The 19,390-nt window shown below is 50.3% G+C and overlaps 2 protein-coding genes across 15 annotated transcripts in view; both read left to right on the top strand.

The window, feature by feature from the left end:
* MECR (mitochondrial trans-2-enoyl-CoA reductase) overlaps positions 1–10,242 on the top strand; it is a 39,582-nt gene extending 29,340 nt beyond the window's left edge. For 4 of the 12 annotated variants that reach the window (XM_055261348.2, XM_055261345.2, XM_055261344.2 and 1 more), the window contains 5 exons: positions 815–917; positions 2,265–2,338; positions 6,908–6,968; positions 7,151–7,223; positions 8,952–10,242. In XM_055261348.2, the coding sequence (XP_055117323.1) occupies positions 815–917; positions 2,265–2,338; positions 6,908–6,968; positions 7,151–7,223; positions 8,952–9,109 (469 nt within the window). In that variant the 3' untranslated portion in view covers positions 9,110–10,242. Of the gene's footprint in view, positions 1–814; positions 918–2,264; positions 2,339–6,907; positions 6,969–7,121; positions 7,224–8,951 lie in introns of all 12 variants that reach the window. The other 8 variants (XR_010118878.1, XR_010118876.1, XM_063631504.1 and 5 more) reach the window with 5 other exon arrangements.
* Positions 10,243–17,646: 7,404 nt separating this feature from the next.
* Positions 17,647–19,390, top strand: part of SRSF4 (serine and arginine rich splicing factor 4) — a 35,039-nt gene continuing 33,295 nt past the window's right edge. The window contains exon 1 of one of the 3 annotated variants that reach the window (XM_055261337.2): positions 17,647–18,118. In XM_055261337.2, the coding sequence (XP_055117312.1) occupies positions 18,012–18,118 (107 nt within the window). In that variant the 5' untranslated portion in view covers positions 17,647–18,011. The remainder of the gene's footprint in view (positions 18,119–19,390) is intronic. The other 2 variants (XM_055261338.2, XM_055261339.2) reach the window with 2 other exon arrangements.

The raw sequence follows: 19,390 nt of genomic DNA on the forward strand, positions 1-19,390 counted from the left end.
AGCTAAGACTTGCTGAGACTCTTGGCTTGTGATAACCTCATGTTTTCAAAACCCCAGTTGATATTTGGGAATGTTTTGAGCTGTATTATTCTTTCTGTGAACTGTCTAACCCAAGGCCCCTTTACCCTTGCTTTTGTGTGGTACCTGGAAGTGCACTAAATACAGACGTGAAGGAGACAGGGGCAGGTTTGTCATCTGTCTTTTACAGATGAGGAAACTGAAGTTTCAGGGAGCAGCTTGCCCTGGAAGACACAGCAAGTCAGTAACAGACTCGGTTTCCTCACTTACTCTCTTTCCATCACATTGTCCAGTTTCTCTAGGCCTCACTGTCCATGAACGTGGCTGTGGCTGTCATGGAAGCCCACTCAGTATAATTGAAATCAGCTTCAGTTCCTCAATTGTACTCGCAAAAATCATTCCGTTTGCCTTAACCAAAGAGACCCAGAGCCACTCCTGGGCTAGACTGTGTATGTCCAACACTCTGAAGAACCACTTGAAAAGGGGGCGGGGGAGTGGAGTTTGTCCTTGCAGTAGAAGAAATCAGGAAGTTAGGTGACTTCTCCCTGGGCACTATTGAGCTGTCAGGGCCTGTGAAAACCACCCAATCTCACTCCGTTTCCAGTGAGGAGACAGCCAAGGGCTGTTGAAACTGGATGAAATTAGGTGGCTGGTCCCTGCTCAAGCCTGGCTTAAACCTAATCCCAGCTTCCTGCAAAAAGCAGCACGGGTTCTCCCAGCTGTGGCAGAGAGGTCCTGGGGGACTTTGGTGGAAAAAGTTGGCAGATGTGACCAGGGACCTATGTTTGGTTTCCAGACCTGATATCCAGAAGCTGAGTGACAGACTGAAGAGTCTGGGGGCTGAGCATGTCATCACAGAAGAAGAGCTAAGAAGGCCCGAAATGAAAAACTTCTTTAAGGTACCTAGGAAGAGGGACATTGCCCCTCCAGTCCACACACATCTCCCTGAAGAAAGTTGACATGCATCAGACAAGCTGGGGACTGGCCCCATCGTTCCTCTCTGGAAACCTCCCTTTGCCTCTTCTTGGTTGGTTAAAGCCCATTCCCCCAGCCAGGCGGCAGGCAGCATGCATTAAGTGCCCAGATGCTGGAAGGGAGGCACGAGAAACAGACAGCGTTTAGGAAACCCAGTATGACTTGCAGTTTAAACATTTGTGGTGGGCCGCATCAGCCCACATATGTAACTCTTAGAACTGGCAGGAGAGGACCTGAGGAAACAGAGACACAGAAAGAGAAAGAAAAGAAGTAGCCTTTCCCACCTACCTGCCTTACATTTTATCTGATAATTTCCACAAAAGCTCTTCAAAGGAACTGTTACCTGTTTTACAGATTAGGAAACTAAGACTCAGAAAAGAGGAAATGCTTAACCAAAATCATATAGTTTATAAGGGGGAGAGTCAGAGCTGGCCTCAGTCTCTCTGAACTGAAAGCCTCTTAACCTTCCAGAACCTCCACCCCACAACATGCCTAGTAAGTGACCAGGCCCTCAGCCCCTTTTCACTGAACCGTCTGGGGGAACCAAAGACACACACTCGAGGGCATGCGTTTCTTGCGAACATGTCTGAAGCAGTAGATCAGCATATATAATATCAACTGAGTCAAAGGACTGCAAAGGGGGGCACCCAGGGAGCTGAAACCCACCAAACTGCACGCAGATGCCCTTTGCCTATTCTTTCCCAGAGAAGATGACTTCTGCCAGGTCCTAAAATGGACAACAGGATTAAGTTGCTACAGAAAAGGCCCTTCTTGGCCGGATGAGGTGGCTCACGCCTGTAATCCCAACACTTCAGGAGGCCAAGGCAGGCAGATTGCTTGAGTCGGAGAGTTTGAGACTAGCCTGAGCAACATAGTGAGACCTCTATCTCTACAAAAAAATTTTTTTTTAATTATCTGGGCATCATGATACTCATCTGCAGTCCCAGCTACTCGGGAGGCTGAGGTGGGAGGATTGCTTGAGCCCAGGAGGGTGAGGTAACAGTGAGCCATGATTGCACCACAGCACTCCAGCCTGTGCAACAGAGCAAGACCCTGTCTTAGAAAAAGAAAAAAGAAAGAAAAGACCCTTCCTAAGCGTGAGTTGAAAGGCAGAAACACACACACACACACACACACACACACGTGCGTGCACACAAACAAAGGCATAAACATCTCATTGACTCCCTCTTTTTAACACAGCACTTGGGCAAGCTTCAGACCCTATATGTAGAGCGGGGATGCTCCCTCACTGCACTTCTGTTGTTTTCCAGGACATGCCCCAGCCACGGCTTGCTCTCAACTGTGTTGGTGGGAAAAGCTCCACAGAGCTGCTGCGGCAGTTAGCGTAAGTCCCTTGGGCCTGCAGGTCCAGCTCACCGGAGCTCTCCAGGTCTTTAGCTAGGAGGACCATCAAGTGACTGAGTCCCATGGCCAGTTCGAGCCAAGGCCAGGTCAGCACAATGTTGAGTGGAAACTAGGACCAAAGTCATCCAGCTATTTGGGCACTGCTTTCTCAGCCTTCCCTTGTGTAGATGACCAAAATTTTGGCCTATCCAGCTTTATTTTTCCAAGGGACCCCAGAAGTAGACTGCTAAGCTGCCTGCCATAGAGGAATAGTCAAGGATTTGTAACCTAGGGATGTCTGAAAAAGTCACTTAGTCCTAGCTTATTTAACCTTTCAAAATTTGTATTAGCTTTTAAAATAGATTCCAATTTTAAAGCTAACATTATGCTTATTACAAAACATTTTGAAAACATGTAAAAGTGCAAAGGAAAACTTAAGCCTAAAAGTTTCCTGTTGGCTGGGCACTGTGGCTCATGTCTATAATCCCAGTACTTTGGGAGGCCAAGGAGGAAGCATCACTTGAGGCCAGGAGTTCGAGACCAGCCTGGGTAACATAACGGGACCCCATCACTACAAAAAAAAAAAAAAATTAATTTTTTTTTTTTAAGTTACCTGGACAGGCATGGTGGTTCATACTTGTAATCCCAACAAGACAGGCAGATCACTTGAGGCCAGGAATTTAAGACCAGCCTGGCCAACATGGTGAAACTCCGTCTCTACTAAAAATACAAAAAAACTAGCCGGGTGTGGTGGCAGGCACCTGTAATCCCAGCTACTCGGGAGGCTGAGGCACAAGAATCATTTGAATCCAGGAGGTGGAGGTTGCAGTGAGCCGAGATCACACCACTGTACTCCAGCCTGGGTGACAGAGGGAGATTCCCTTTCAAAAAAGAAAAAAAAAAGTTACCTATCACCCCATCACCAAGGAGGATAAGCCCTATTGACAATATTAATGCATGTCCTTCCATTCTTCTTTCCCTTAATATAAGCTTCTAGGCCAGGCGCGATGGCTCACGCCTGTAATCCCAGCACTTTGGGAGGCTGAGGCGGGCAGATCATAAGGTCAGGAGATCGAGACCATCCTGGCTAACATGGTGAAACCCCGTCTCTACTAAAAATATAAAAAATTAGCCGGGCGTTGTGGCGGGTGCCTGTAGTCCCAGCTGCTCGGAAGGCTGAGGCAGGAGAATGGTGTGAACCTGGGAGGCGGAGCTTGCAGTGGGCCAAGATTGTGCCACTGCACTCCAGCCTAGGCGACAGAGCAAGACTCCATCTCAAAAAATAAAAATAAAATAAAAATAAGCTTCTTGAGCTAGAGTGTGCGTAAAAAGACACTTCCTAACTAAAGCAGGAACCCCCTCAATAGCATGGATTCAGCTAGCACATGCTTGCTGAGCACTTTCTAGGTACCAGGTACAGAGAGGGCTGCGACACTGATGTGCCCTCTGAGAATTCACAGGCTAGATGAGCAGGTGAGTCACGTGGCCAGAGTGCTGTGGTGAGTATTCATCGTGCACCAGACTGTGTGCAGTGCTTGACTTACCCCTCCCACAACCACCTAGACAGGAGGTGCAGTTCTAATCTCTGTTTTATACTTTAAAACAATGACGCCCAGGCCGGGCGCGGTGGCTCATGCCTATAAACCTAGCACTTTGGGAGGCTGAGGCAAGTGGATCACCTGAGGTCAAGAATTTGAGACCATCTTGGCCAACATGGTGAAATCTCGTCTCTACTAAAAATACAAAAATTACCCAGGCATGGTGGTGGGCGCCTGTAATCCCAGCTACTTGGGAGGCTAAGGCAGGAGAATCGCTTGAACCCAGGAGGCGGAGGTTGCAGTAAGCCAAGATCGTGCCATTGCACTCCAGCCTGGGCTTCAGAGAAAGACTGTGTCTCAAAAAAAAGTGAGGTCCAAAGAGGTCAAGTACCTGGCCCAAAGTCTAGTCAGCAGGAGAGCCAGGCTTGACCCCACATTTGAGCACACCGCCTCAGCCCCATACCTGACAGCCCCATACCTGACAGCCCCTACGGCAGACCTCAATCCCAGTGTCATTGCAGGAGGAAGCATTGTTACGGGTGCAGGCACTGGAGTCAGAATGGCTGGGTTCAAGCCCCAGCTCTGTGACTTACTGGCTGTGGGCCTATGGAAAGTTAGGCAGTATGTGAAAAACAATCCAGGCCTCCATCTCTTCATCTGTAAAATGGGGGCTATATAAACCCTCTGCCTCTGAAGGGTAGTCTAACACAGGGGTCCCCAGCCCCCAGGCTGCAGACCGGTACCGGTTCGTGGCCTGTTAGGAACCAGGTCACGCAGCAGGAGGCAAGCAGTGGGTAAGCGAACATGGCCGCCTGAGCTCTGCCTCCTGACAGATCAGCGGCAGCATTCGATTCTCATGGGCATGTGAACCCTATTGCGAACCACGCGTTTAAAGGATCTAGGTCCCGCGCTCCTTATGAGAATCTAATGCCTGAGAATCTGAGGTGGAACAGTTTCATCCCAAAACCATCTCCCCCACTCCAGTCCGTGGACAAATTGTCTTCCATGAAACCAGTCCTGGTGCCAGCAAGGTTAGGGACCGCTGGTCTAAAGGACACTGGGTGATATACAAATTGCTGTACAAATGACGGATGGGCCTCAGCTTTCTCGTCTCTAAAACAAGATTGTTACGAGGATTCCCTGAGGCAGTACATGCAAAATGCTTAGAACTGTGCCTGGCACATAGTAGAAGCCTGGTAAGTGTCAGCTAGTCTGATTAGACGAAGTGCAGCAGGGATACAGAGGGGAGAGGGCTCGGCTCCCAGGAGCTACTTTCTATAGCAGGTGGCAGTCGAGGGGCACTTAAGAGCAAACTACCCAGCAGCCTCAGGGACAGAAGCACCTGCCCTAGGACAGCAGCTCCTTCCATTCGGTGGTTTTGAAAGTCTACCTTGTGTTGTCCCCAAATGTGCCTGAGGTCATCCTTGATCAACAGACTCCTAGAAGAGCCAAGGAGTGGGGAGGGGAACACAGGTTAAGTCAAGCATGTGAACTCCAGGCTTATTCACTTAAAAATTATGTTAGTCTCACTCTTGTATGTCAGCTGATGTGGGGGTGTGGGTGTCAGACAGCAGGTACTGAGAAGGCACCTCCTGCAGTGAGAGGATGCTTCTCATTGTTCCCTGCACAGTCCACATCACTCCTTATCTATAGAGTGTTTCCTCACGTTGATTCTTAGAATGAGCATTGGCAGATGAAGAGATGAGGTCTGGGCCATTTTCACTGCATCGCCCGAGGTCGGACACCTGTGAGAGCGGAGGCAAGGCTGAACTCTCAGCTGGGGAGAGCATGTTTCTTTTCAGCACTTAATCAAAGCCTAACTGGGTGGGTTAGATCAATGGATTCCCAACCCTGGCTAAACACCCACGTCTTCCAGAGCAGGTGTGTGTGTGTGTTTAATATACATTCTCGTCCCCTGATTCATTGGGTCTGGGATTGGACCTAGGAATCTGGTTTCTTTTTTTTTTTTTTTTTTTTTTTGAGACGGAGTCTCGCTCTGTCGCCCAGGCTGGAGTGCAGTGGCGCATCTTGGCTCACTGCAAGCTCCGCCTCCCGGGTTCACGCCATTCTCCTGCCTCAGCCTCTCCAAGTAGCTGGGACTACAGGCGCCCGCCGCCACGCCCGGCTAATTTTTTTGTATTTTTAGTAGAGACGGGGTTTCATCGTGGTCTCGATCTCCTGACCTCATGATCCGCCCGCCTCGGCCTCCTAAAGTGCTGGGATTACAGGCGTGAGCCACCGCGCCCGGCCAGGAATCTGGTTTCTTTATTGTTTTGTTTTGTGTTGAGATGGTCTCACTGTGTTGCCTAGGCTAGAGTGCAGCAGTGCAGTCTCAGCTCACTGCAGCCTCAACCTCCCAGGCTCCAGTGATCCTCCCACCTCAGCCTCCTGAGTGGGGCCACAGGCATGTACCACCATGCCCAGCTAATTTTTTTTATTACTATTTGTAGACACAGGGTCTCACTCTGTTGCGCAAGCTGGTCTCAAACTCCTGGGCTCAGGCAATCCTCCTGCCTTGGCCTCCCAAAGTGCTGGTGTTACAGGTGTGAGCTGCCATCCCCAGCATGCATTTATTCATTCATTCATTCATTCATTCATTTTCTGAGACAAGGTCTCACTCTGTTGCCCAGGCTGGAGCACAGTGGTGCAATCAGGGCTCACTGCAGCCTCAATTTCATGGCCTCAGGTGATTCTCCCACCTCAGCCTCCCAAGAAGCTGGGACTACAGGCATGCCACCTTGCCCGGCTAATTTTTTGTACTTTTTTTGTAGAGGTGGGGTCTCCTTTTCTTGCCTAAGCTGGTCTTGAACTCCTGGGCTCAAGTGATCCACCTGCCTCAGCCTCCCAAAGTGCTGGGATTATAGGCAGGAGCCACTGCGCCCAGCTGGAATCTGTATTTTTCAACTTTTCCCAGAGATTCTGACAGCAGGGTTTATAAAGGAACCAGGGTTGGAGTAGAAGCACCATGGCAGGTTCAGGAAGGGCTCTGTCTCTGCCTTGCACCCACTCTTTGTTCTCTTCGGACTCTTTAGGCGTGGAGGAACCATGGTAACCTATGGGGGGATGGCCAAGCAGCCCGTCATAGCCTCTGTGGTAAGCTGGGTGCAGGGGGAGGCATGCCTGGAGCCGGGCCAGACACCTCAGCCAGGCCACATCCCCTGGCACGACAGCTGTCTAAACAGGCAATGCCCCGTCCCTGGAGGGGAGTCTGTACCCTTAAGCGGTACCTGAAGTTCTTGCCCTCAGAGCCCAGCATGTCCTTCCTGTGTCTGCAGAGCCTGCTCATTTTTAAGGATCTCAAACTTCGGGGCTTTTGGTTGTCCCAGTGGAAGAAGGACCATAGTCCAGGTGAGTGCATGGCCCAGTGCCAAGAGTCACAGATGAGGGCAGTGCCTGAAAATGGCAGCAGAAATGACCAGCTATTGTGAGCCCTGGAGGGGTGATTGGGTCCCCAGCCCCACAGAAGGATCAAAGAGAATAGCCTTAGCCCAGCTACAGTCAGCAAATAGTTATTGGACTAAACTGGGTTAGTCTTAGGGGCACAGAACAAGACAGACACTGCCCCCGTCCTGAAGAGCTGACAGTGGGGAAAGATGGATAGCCAAGCAGAGAGAATAGACTCTGGAGCCAGCCTGCCTGGGTTCCAATTCTGCTTCCACACTACTGGATAGAGGTTCTGCCTAGCCAGCGGTGGGACCTTGGGCAAGTTACTTAATCTCTGCCTCAGTTTAAATGTCATAAGTTTAAACTCTTGTTAGCGAGGTTCAGCGTGGTTAAGTAGTGTGCCCAAAGTCACCTCCCCGCAGGGAGGGATGCAGCCAGGATGTAAACAGGTCATCTCCCTATTCATCTCCTGGAGGACTGGCTCCCCAGAATGGGATCTCCAAACTCAGGACAAAGCATAACATGGAGTTATCCAAGTGAAGGGGAGGAAGGTGGTGGCATGAAGGCAGTGTTTCGGGCAGAAAAAATCGAAAATCACATGTGCAACTAGGCACTGAAGTGCTTCCGAGCGACCTGGAGCACTAGATCTGAGCTGGGGCTGGAAAATTGGGTGAGTGGGTTGTGACCAGGTTACAAAGGCCTTATAAACCTGATTAAGGCATTCAGACTCACTGGGGGTTTTTTGCTGTTTTGAGGGGTTTTTTTTTTTAGACAAGGTATCACTCTGTTGCCCTGGCTGGAGTGCAGTGGTATGGTCACAGATCACTACAGCCTCAACCTCCACGGTTCAGGCGATCCTCCCACCTCAGCCTCCCAAGTAGCTAGGACCACAGGCACACGCCACCACATCCAGCTAGTTTTTGTATTTTTAGTAGAGATGGGGTTTCATCATGTTGCCCAGGCTGGTCTCAAACTCCTGGGCTCAAGTGATCCACCTGCCTCAGCTTCCCAGATTATAGGCGCGAGTCACCACGCCCAGACAAGACTCACGCTTAAAGGCAACTGAGGAGCCACTGAAGTGTTTTAACCAGTAGATATGACTAGATTTGAAGGCTGAATGAATTTAGTCTATGGAAAAACACTTCTCAGCCGAGGCCTTCACTTCTCAACTTCCTGTACCATGTAGGGTCCTTCGCAGGAGGCAGGCCCAGGAAGGGGACATTGGTGGCGTCAGGTCGTGGGGTTCTAAGGGAGTCCTGGGCTCTCGGAGAGCGCCATTGCCTGAGCAGAGCTCGACTGTTCTACATCACTTGGTGTGCTCCCTGGGCCTCCTCTGGCCTCCCTGCCTCCGCCATCCTTCTCCTCCCACCATTCAGTGCTCCTGGCTCCACTGCGGCCAGGTTCTGTGAGTCTGTGCCATCTTAGCCACCACTCTGAAGGGTGGTCTCTGCCTGCCTGCCCCTCAGCCCCTAGAGCCACTCCTATGTTCCTCTGTCCCCATCTGGACCTCACTGTCCTAAAGATAGGCAGGGACCAGGCTGCCCCCACAGCCACCCTATCCTTGGCGCAGCCAGGACTCTCAAGGCTTTATTGGAGCTCGGTGCCAGCTCCTGCCCATAGGGCATCCCCGTGCCACATCTCACCAAGCCCCAGCTGCTGTTCTTCTGTCTGATTTCCTCCAACCTCCTGCAGACCAGTTCAAGGAGCTGATCCTCACCCTGTGCGATCTCATCCGCCGAGGCCAGCTCACAGCCCCAGCCTGCTCCCAGGTCCCGCTGCAGGACTACCAGTCTGCCTTGGAAGCCTCCATGAAGCCCTTCGTATCTTCAAAGCAGATTCTCACCATGTGATCATCCCAAAAGAGCTGGAGTGACATGGGAGGGGAGGCGGATCTGAGGGGCTGGGTGCAGGCCCCTCAGTTGGGGCTCCCACCTTCCCCAGACTACTGCTCTCCTCACTGCCTCTTCCTATTAGGAGGATGGTGAAGCCAGCCACGGTTTTCCCCAGGGCTAGCCTTAAGGTATCTAATAAAGTCTGAAGTCTCCCTTCCAAAAAGTAGAAGTCATCCCTGTTGAGAAGGACCATCACTGTACACTGGTCAGCTCACAGCACCAAGAGGCCCCTTTCCTGCTTTTCTGTCATGTGTTCCCCCAGTAATCATTTTCTGACCACCCTGAAAGCAAAGCCTAGGTGGGTACTGGCAGTACAAAGGCCAGTAGGCCACCATCCCTGGCCCCAAGCTGCACAAGCCCACAGAGGAGGGTCCTGTAGAACGAACGCTTTGATGTGCTTCTCAGGTAGCGTGCCGCCCAGTCCGGGGCTTGGGGAGGATCAGCTGCATGGAAGAGTGGATGCCAGGCTGAGGTCATCAGAGCCCTGAGGAACTTGGACGTGGGGTCTCCACTCTCATGGAACTGCCATTCTAACTGGAGACATAGACAGTATACCAGTCGTTCTCAACCAGAGGCGATTTTACCCCCAGGAGATTTGACAATGTCTGGGGACATTTCTGGCTGTCACAGCTTGGGAAGGAGGTTGCTACTGGCATCTAGCAGGCAGAGTGAGTGCTGCTGTTAAACCCACCACAGGACACAGAACAGCCTCCTGCAACAAAGAATTATCCAAGGCCTGGCACAGTGGCTCACACCTGTAATCCCAGCACTTTGGGAAGCCAAAGCGAGTGGATCACTTGAGCCCAGGAGTTCGAGGTCAACCTAGGTAACACGGTGAAACGCCATCTCTACAAAAAATACAAACATTAGCCAGGCGTGGTGCTGTGCACCTGTAGTCCCAGCTACTCGGGAGGTTGAGGTGGATCACCTGAGCCTGGGAGGTCTAGACTGCAGTGAGCCATGGCCATGCCACTGCACTCCAGCCTAGGCAACAGAGCAAGACCCTATCTAAAAAAAAAAAAAATCCGGCCCCAAATGTTCAATGTTCATGAGGTCATTGATAAACCGTGCATTAAACAGTCTCACAGTAATTACCATAGTGACTAGTGCTGTAAAGAAGATATGTGGAATGCCGGGCGCGGTGGCTCACGCTTGTAATCCCAGCACTTTGGGAGGCCGAGGCGGGCGGATCACAAGGTCAGGAGATCGAGACCACGGTGAAACCCCGTCTCTACTAAAAATACAAAAAATTAGCCGGGCGTGGTGGCGGGCGCCTGTAGTCCCAGCTACTCGGAGAGGCTGAGGCAGGAGAATGGCGTGAACCCGGGAGGCGGAGCTTGCAGCGAGCCGAGATCGCGCCACTGCACTCCAGCCTGGGTGACAGAGCGAGACTCCGTCTCAAAAAAAAAAAAAAAAAAAAGAAGATATGTGGGGTGCCGTAAGAGCAGAATAAAGATCTTGCCGTGGCCCCAGGGTCGGGGGTATGCCTCCTTGAGGTGAAGTTTGAAGGTAGGCTCTGACAAATGAGTGAGCTTTATTCAGGCCGAGAGAAGAGCTTGACGTGACTTTTTGGTATTTGCTTCACGATTCATTTGCTCAAAGCAAAGAACAGAGGCTTCAGGGTATCTCCCTTATCACCTGGCCCTCTGTACCCTGCACTCAGGAGCCTCATTCAGGATGTATTTATTGAGTGCCTCCTGAGTGCCCAAAGCTAAGGATGCCAGTGAAAGAAGTGCTGCTGGCCCTCAGGTTGCTTAGCCTATGCAAGACTGACCAGTACAGTATAATGATGGGGTCACTGACATGGAGGTGTTCAGAGGGCCTTGAGAGGACACACAGGGGCCCCAGCTCTGCTTGAGGGCATCAAGAAAGGATTACTAGAGGAAGTGTCTCCCACAGCCAGTCTTGAAAACCCAGCAGGAAACTGCATACCCAGCAAAGCCAACAGCACATGTGAGAGTTTAGAGGCCTGAGAGCCTGGCACTCAGGGAACTGCAGTCAAGTGTAGCTGCTGCCTTAGACGTGGGGGAAATGTGGGAACTGAGGTGGGAGACGTGGGCGAGGGTCAGATCACAAAGGAACATGATGTCAGGACTTACCCTGAAGCCCTAGGGAGGCACCAAGAGATTTTAGGCAGTGGAGCAATATGGAAAAACTGGATCAGAAGGTTTTATTTATTTATTTATGTATTTATTTTTATTTTTTATTTTTTTGAGATGAAGTCTCACACTGTCGCCCTGGCTGGTGTACAGTGGGGCAATCTCGGCTCGCTGCAGCCTCCACCTCCCGGGTTCAAGCGATTCTCCTGCCCCAGCCTCCCGAGTGGCTGGGACTACAGGCGCGCACCACCACACCCGGCTAATTTTTGTATTTTTAGTAGAGACGGGGTTTCACTATGTTGGCCAGGCTGGTCTTGAACTCCTGACCTCGTGATCCGCCCACCTCGGCCTCCCAAAGTGCTGGGTTTACAGGCGTGAGCCACTGTGCCCGGCCAGAAGGTTTAATTGCATGCCAGTTTGCACACGGACTCCCAGCATAATCATCTTTTCTTTGGGAGCATCTTTTGTTCTGCTGGAAAAAAGGACTGAGCTTCAGCCTGGGGCTGGGAAAGGTCTGCGTTGCCCTCTGGGGAAAATGTGCCACCTTCTGGGTTCAAGATCAGACCCAACTCTTTCCTGTTCCCTGTCCTCTAGGTTAGTGGGACAAGTGATTGTACAGATGATCAATGCAGGCAAGCGAAAAAAGCCTAAGAAGGAGGGAAGGCTGCCAGAGGCCACAGGAGTAAAATTAAGATTAGGTTCTTTAGGTCAGGTGAGGTGCCTCACACCTGTAATTAGCCAGGCGTGCTGGTATGTGCCTGTAGTCCCAGCTACTCAGGAGGCTGAGGCAGGAGAATCACTTGAACCCAGGAAGCAGAGATTGCAATGAGCCGAGATCGCACCACTGCACTCCAGCCTGGGCGACAGAGTGAGACTCTGTCTCAACAAAAAAAGAAAAAAAAATTGATAAATGTGTTCTTTCTTGGGAGATGAGATAATTACACCCAATTTCCTCAGGGGAAGACTGAGGCCGAGAAGAATAAAGCTCTTGCGGCCAGGCGTGGTGGCTCACGCCTGTAACCCAGCACTTTGGGGGGCCAAGGTGCGCAGATCACCTGAGGTCAGGAGTTCGAGACCAGCCAACATAGTGAAACCCAGTCTCTACTAAAAATACAACAAAAATTACCCAGGCATGGTGGCTCATGCCTGTAGTCCCAGCTACTCAGGAGGCTGAAGCACGAGAATCGCTTGAACCCAGAGGCGGAGGTTGCAGTGAGCCGAGATCTCACCACTGCACTCTAGCCTGGGCAACAGAGTGAGACTCGGTCTCAAAAAAGAAAAGAAAAAAGCTCTTGCATTAACCTGTGTGTGCCAGACTGTACTTGTGCATGGAAACTCTCAGAACACCCACCAGCCCCACGCTTATTGTCAGGCACCATGCCCTGAGTAGGGCACTAGGCCAAGCCAGAGCAGCTGGAAATGGTGGAGAAGAGAAGGCTCAGTCCTGGTACAACATCTGCTTGCATCTGAAGGTAGGAACATTCCTGGGAAGACAGCAGGGCTAGCTGAAAGGTAAGTGGAAAGGAGACATTGGCACCTTATGAAAGAAAAAAGAGATTCTTACAACTTTCCTATGTCATTGAGATGTTAATGTCACCACTTTACAGAAGCAGCAGTCTCCCAGAGATGTGAAGTGAGTTGTTCCAGATCACACAGCAGGATGCAGAGCTGGCACTAGAGGCCAGTCCCCTGACCATATCTGGTCACTACAGCAGACAGTCCCAATTCTTTTGGCTCCACAGGTGGCCTTGGAGGTGCCACTCTTCTCAAGACTCCTTTTGTTCTTGACATGTCAACTGGAAGAGAGTTCAAATTTCCCTGAGTCTGTGTCTCATGGGGAGGCCTGAGAAAAAGGCAGAATCGGGAGGCCACTGAAGTAGTCCAGGTGAGAGATTATTTATGTTATTCATTCAGTAAGTATTTTAAACACTCTTTATGTGAAAGGCACTGTTGTTAGGTGCTAGGGATAGAGCAGGAAACAACATGGCCTGTGAGACCAGCGAGCTTACATTCCCGTGGTGGAGAAAGACCATGCACAAGTAAATAAATAAACAAGGTAATTACAGACTGTGTAGTAAGTGTTGTGAAATATGACAGACAGCACTTGAGATAAGGTGGACAAGGAAGGCCTGAGGCCTGATAAGAAGGAGCCAGCCGTATTCCAGGCAGAGCGAGTAGCACATATCAAAGCCCCGACTGTGACCAGTCTGATGAGGCCTGAACTAGTTTAGGAAGTGGGAATGGAAAGAAGGGATGAATTTGTGAATATTTGGAAGGAATAATCAGAAGGACAGACTGAATGCAGTGGTTGAAGGTTGAACTTTGGCACCTCGCTGATGGTGGTGCCACTTGCATTGGGGAAGGAGAAGCAGGTCTTTAGGGACAAGCATTTCCCCTCTGGAGGGCTCTCATTCCCATCTGTACAATAGGTTAATGTAACAACCAAGCTTAGTGCTAGGATTTTTGTTTTGGTGGTGTTTTGTTGTTTTTCTTGTGTATGTGTGCATGTGATGGGGTCTCACTCTGACACCCAGGCTTGAGGACAGTGGCATGATCACAGATCACTGCAGCCTCAACCTCCCTGGGCTCAGGAGATCCCCCTCATCTCAGCCTCCCAAGTAGCTGGAACTACAGGCATGCACCACCATGCCTGGCTAATTTTTGTTGTTGTTTTTTCTGCAGAGACGGTTTTTTGCCATGTTGCCCAGGCCAGATTGCTAGTTCTTAAGAATGTTATGTTCCTCACACCTTACTGAATTCCAAATGAATTAAAGATTATGGCCGGGCAAGGTGGCTCACACCTGTAATCCCAGCCCTTTGGGAGGCCCAGGCGGGTGAATCACCTGGGGTTGGAAGTTCAAGACCAGCCTGACCAACGTGGAGAAACCCCATCTCTACTAAAAATACAAAATTAGCTGGGCGTGGTGGCACATGCCTGTAATCCCAGCTACTCAGGAGGCTGAGGCAGGAGAATCACTTGAAACCGTGAGGCGGAGGTTGTGGTGAGCGGGGGTCGTGCCATTGCACTCCAGCCTGGGCAACAAGAGTTAAACCCTGTCTCAAAAATATATATATATAAATTAGCTTGGCGTGGTGGCACGGACCTGTAGTCCCAGCTACTCAGGAGGCTGAGGCAGGAGAACCGTGTGAACCCAGGAGGCACAGGTTGCAGTGAGCCAAGATCATGCCACTGCATTCCAGCCTGGGTGACAGAGCAAAACTCTGTCTCAAAAAATAAAATTGAATTAAATTTAAAAAATAATAAATAGGAGGTCGAGTGCAGTGGCTTATGCCTGTAATCTCAACACTGGGAGGTCCAGAAGGGAGGATTGCCTGAGCCCAGTTGTTTGTTTGTTTCTTTTTTGAGACAAAGTTTTGCTCTTGTTGCCCAGGCTGGAGTGCAATGACACGATCTTGGCTCACGGCAGCCTCTGCCTCCTGGGTTCAAGCTATGCTCCTGCCTCAGCCTCCCGAGTAGCTGGGATTATAGGCGCCTGCCACCATGTCTGGCTAATTTTTTGTATTTTTAATAGAGACAGCGTTTCACTATGTTGGCCAGGCTGGCCTCGAACTCCTGGCCTCAGGTGATCCACCCACCTCAGCCTCCCAAAGTGCTGGGATTACAGGTGTGAGCCACTGTGCCTGGCCTGAGCCCAGTAGTTTAAGACCAGGCAGGAAAACAACGAGACTCCATCTCTAAAAAAGTAGAATAGGCTGGGCACTGTGGCCTGTTTTTGAGATGGAGTTTTGCTCTTGTCACCCAGGCTGGAGTGCGATGGCACGATCTCGGCTCACTGCAACCTCTGCCACCTAGGTTCAAGCAGTTCTCCTGCCTCAGCCTCTTGAATAGCTGGACTACAGGCCCACACAATCACACCTGGCTAATTTTTTGTATTTTTAGTAGAGATGGGGTTTCCCCATGTTGACCAGGCTGGTCTTGAACTCCTAACCTCAGATGATCCTCCTGCCTTGACCTCCCAAAGCGCTGGGATTACAGGCATGAGCCACCGCATCCAGCCACTAATTATTACTTTCAAAATAGATTTCTTGCCGGGCGCAGTGGCTCACGCCACCTCACCTGAGGTCAGGAGTTCGAGACCAGCCTGGCCAATGGTGAAACCCAGTCTCTACTAAAGATACAAAAAAATTAGCCAGGCGTGGTGGCACATGCCTGTAATCCCAGCTACTTGGGAGGCTGAGACAGGAGAATTGCTTGAACCCGGAGGCAGAGACTGCAGTGAGCCAAGATAGTGCCACTACACTCCATCCTGGGCAACAGAGCGAGACTCCATCTCAAAAAAAAAAAAAAAAAAAATTGCCAGGTACAGTGGCTCACGCCTGTAGTCCCAGCACTCTGGGAGGCTGAGGCAAACAGATCATGAGGTCAGGAGTTCGAGACCAGCCTGGCCAACATAGTGAAACCCCTTCTCTACTAAAAATACAAAAAAATTAGCCGGGCATGGTGGCAGGTGCCTGTAATCCCAGCTACTCTGGAGGCTGAGGAAGGAGAACGCTTGAACCCAGAAGGCGTAGGTTGCAGTGAGCCAAGATCGCGCCACTGCACTGCAGCCTGGGCGACAGCGCGAGACTCAGTCTAAAAAAAAAAAAAGTAGAATAAATAAAAATTTAAAAATAAAATCCAGAATCAAAGAAAAATAAAGGATGGATAAATTGATCCCATAAATATCTAATGTTTTTGCATGGCTAAAAAACGCTCTTGGCAAAGTCAAAAGTCAACAAATGGAAAAAATATTTGCAACTCATTTGACAAAGAGCTGATTTTCCTAATATATAGTGAGCACTTATGAATAAGAGAAATGGGGAAAGGATATACACAGACACAAATAGGAAAATATATCTCAAACATATGAAGAGAGACTCATATCTCTGCAAAATATGGTATTTGCAAATTAAACCACTTGGAGATAACATTTTTCACCTCTCAGATTGGCAAAGATCAAAAAGTTTGATAACACGGTGCTGATGAGGATATGAGGAAACAGCCACTTAAGGGGAATTGAGCAATAACTTATCAAAACTCTGACCCAAATATCCTATTTCTAGGAATAGATGATATATATATATATATATATATATAGAGAGAGAGAGAGAGAAAGAGAGAGAGAGAGAGAAATGCAAAGTTACTGCAGCAGTGTAATAACAAAAGGTTGGAACTTATTTCAATGTCCTTCACTAGGGCACTGGCTAAATAAATTATATAAAATGATATGAGCCATAAAACTAGTCCTTTTATACTCTTATGGAATGATTTTCAAAATATATTTTGTATAGAACCATATGTATAGTATCCTACTATTTGTTTTATAAGGGTAAATTAACCTCCTAAAGGACATTTCAGAAACTGTTTGCCTCTGGGAAGAAAAACTAAGTGGCTGGTGGACAGCGAAGACTTTTCACTGTATATCATTTGAACCTTGAGTTATCCTTTCAAAATATTCAAAAAACAAAAACAAGCAAAGAAACAAAACCCTTTGTGGTTCTAGGTGCATGGAGTTAATGAGAAGGGAACCAATATTTATTGAGCTCTTACCATGTTTCAGACACTGTTCCAAGTACGTTCACATACACTACCCCATTTAGTGACGCTGTGTAATCCTTGAGATGGGTATACATTATCCTAATTTTACAGGTTAGAAAACAGATTGGATAGGCCAGGCGCAGTGGCTCACGCCTGTAATCCCAGCACTTTGCGACGCCAAGGCGGGCGGATCACCTGAGGCCAGGAGTTCGAGACCAGCCTGGCCAATATGGTGAAACCTCCTCTCCACTAAAAATACAAAAATTAGCCGGGCATGGGGACGGGCGCCTGTGGTCCCAGCTACTCTGGAGGCTGAGGCAGGAGAATCGCTTGAACCCGGGAGGCGGAGGTTGCAGTGAGCTGAGGTCACGCCACTGTACTCCAGCCTAGGTGACAGAGCGAAACTCTCAAAAAAAAAAAAAAAAATAGGTTGGATTGTGGTCAAGTAATTTACTCGGCGTCATGCCTAGTCTAGCTCCAAAGCTCCAGCCTTCTCCGCTTCTCACACTGCTTCTATTTAAGCAGTGTCCTCTCTTAAAAGTAATACTGGTCTCATTTATTGGGCACTTGATATGACATAAGTACTACGTGCTTTATGTACGTATTCTCATATAATTCTCAAGACAACTCTGGAAGGTAGGAACTACTCTCCCCCTTTTACAGAAGAGATAAAGGAGGGTCCGAGACATCGCGCGTAACAAGCCCAAGGTCACGGGTACACAATCGTTTGGAAGCTAGGTTTGATTCCAAAGCTCCAGCTCCAAAATCCAAACCACACCCGGTTCAAAGGACAAAAGCAGGAACGCTCGCTCCCTGGGCTCTGGGAGGTGCGGACACTTCCGGGGGAGGGGCAAAGCTAGCTGACTGCGGAGGGCGGTGCAGGAACCCCTTTGGCGAGCTCGCGCGAGGACGTGCCGCAGCACCGCCTGTCGATCAACTTGCCCCGCCCCACGTCGGCGCGCCCCCGGGCAAGCTCCTCCCCCAGTCCTGGCCGAGCGGGAAGCGAACGCGCGTTCTCTCCGGTTACCCTCCGCCTAGGGGAAGGGCGGGGGAAGTGGAAGCGCGCGCTCGCGAGCTGCGTGCTCGCGTACGTCGCCGGGGTTCGGCTGCGTCCGTCCCGCCGCCCGCCCGTTGCCGCCGTCGCTGCCGCCGTGCTCTCGCTTTGCCCGCCGCCGCCTGAGGGGGGCTGGGGCCGGGGCCAGCCATCACTGCCGTTGCCGGGATGCCGCGGGTGTACATCGGCCGTCTGAGCTATCAGGCCCGAGAGCGCGATGTGGAGCGCTTCTTTAAGGGCTACGGGAAGATCCTGGAGGTGGATCTGAAGAACGGGTGAGGAGGGCGAAAGAGGGTCCGGCCGGGCGGGGACAGACCCCAGCGGTGGTGGGGAGGCCGCGGGGACGGGAGAGGGACGCCTGGTCCGCGCGGAGCGGCTACCGGCCGGGCCAGGCTCCGCCATAGTGGCGGCGCCTCGGGCGCGCGGGTAGGCCCCGGTTCCCACTGCGCCTGCGCGGGTGGGGGTGGTGGAGGCATAATGGGAGCTGTGCTGAGGCCCTGAGTGGGACGGGGAGAAGGAAAGCCCGAGTGGGGCTGGTGCTCCGGGCAGGGGGGCACGGCTCCAGGGCGCCCGGGAGACCTGCGTTTTCCCTTCCTAGGCCCGGAACTGGGGCCTGATTCGTCTCGGGTAGAGACCAACCTTTCCCGCTCTGAGGACTACTGGAAATAAACAGGATTTCCTGCTCCCTTTCACCTCTTGCCCAGTCTCGTGGATCAGACGGTCACAGCGCGTCTTTCCCGAGGACTAGAGCCTTGGAGGGAGGCCCTTTTTAGCCATGTGCCACGCTCTTTTGGGCGGGAGACTCCAGTTTGAGTAGTCTAGTGACAGTTTCGAAAGTATCGTCTTGCCGTGCTGAAAGCCTTCACCGTTCCCTCTGCAAGAGTAAATTAAAGTCTGTCTGAACTCCTTATCTTTAAGACTCCGTACAGAGTTTGCACGCTGTAGTTTCCGTTCTCCAACTTACCGAAAAATGGCTCTGCCGTTGTAGAATTTGTTAGAATAGTGGCCACCCTAGCTAGTATCTGCGTCTGGTTAACGCAGACGGAGACGAAATTGTTAACTTACTGCCTCCCCCAGAGTATGATCTATTACTTGTATTCTTAATCTACTTCGGCAAAAATAGGGCCAGCATGAGCTACAGGTTTCCGGGAAAACTGTTGAGGAATCAGGCCTGGAGAAAATACTCAACGGGGAAAACTGAGAACCAGGAGATGTTAGGTAGGGCTTGGAAGCCATGGATATAAAATTAAAAGGACTGGGGTGACATTTTAGGGCACTAAACCTTGGGTGTTAGAGAACTCTTGGCTTTAAAAAAAAAAAAAAAAAAAAAAAAAACCTCTGCTTTGCAACAGGTGTAATATAGCTACCGTTTACTCCCCAGGGTTATACTAGCAACTGATACCTGAAACATTTTGAAAGTTACCTAAGTATGTTTCACGTTTGAGACAAATTGGTAGCTACCGTATTCTCAAATGATTATCTGGGTTTAAAAAGCCATTTCAAATTAATCGTTAGGAAGAATCGTTTTCTTTCTGAGGATGTCTTTA

Source organism: Symphalangus syndactylus, chromosome 22, assembly GCF_028878055.3.
Source record: "Symphalangus syndactylus isolate Jambi chromosome 22, NHGRI_mSymSyn1-v2.1_pri, whole genome shotgun sequence".
NCBI classification, from domain to species: Eukaryota; Metazoa; Chordata; class Mammalia; order Primates; family Hylobatidae; genus Symphalangus; species Symphalangus syndactylus.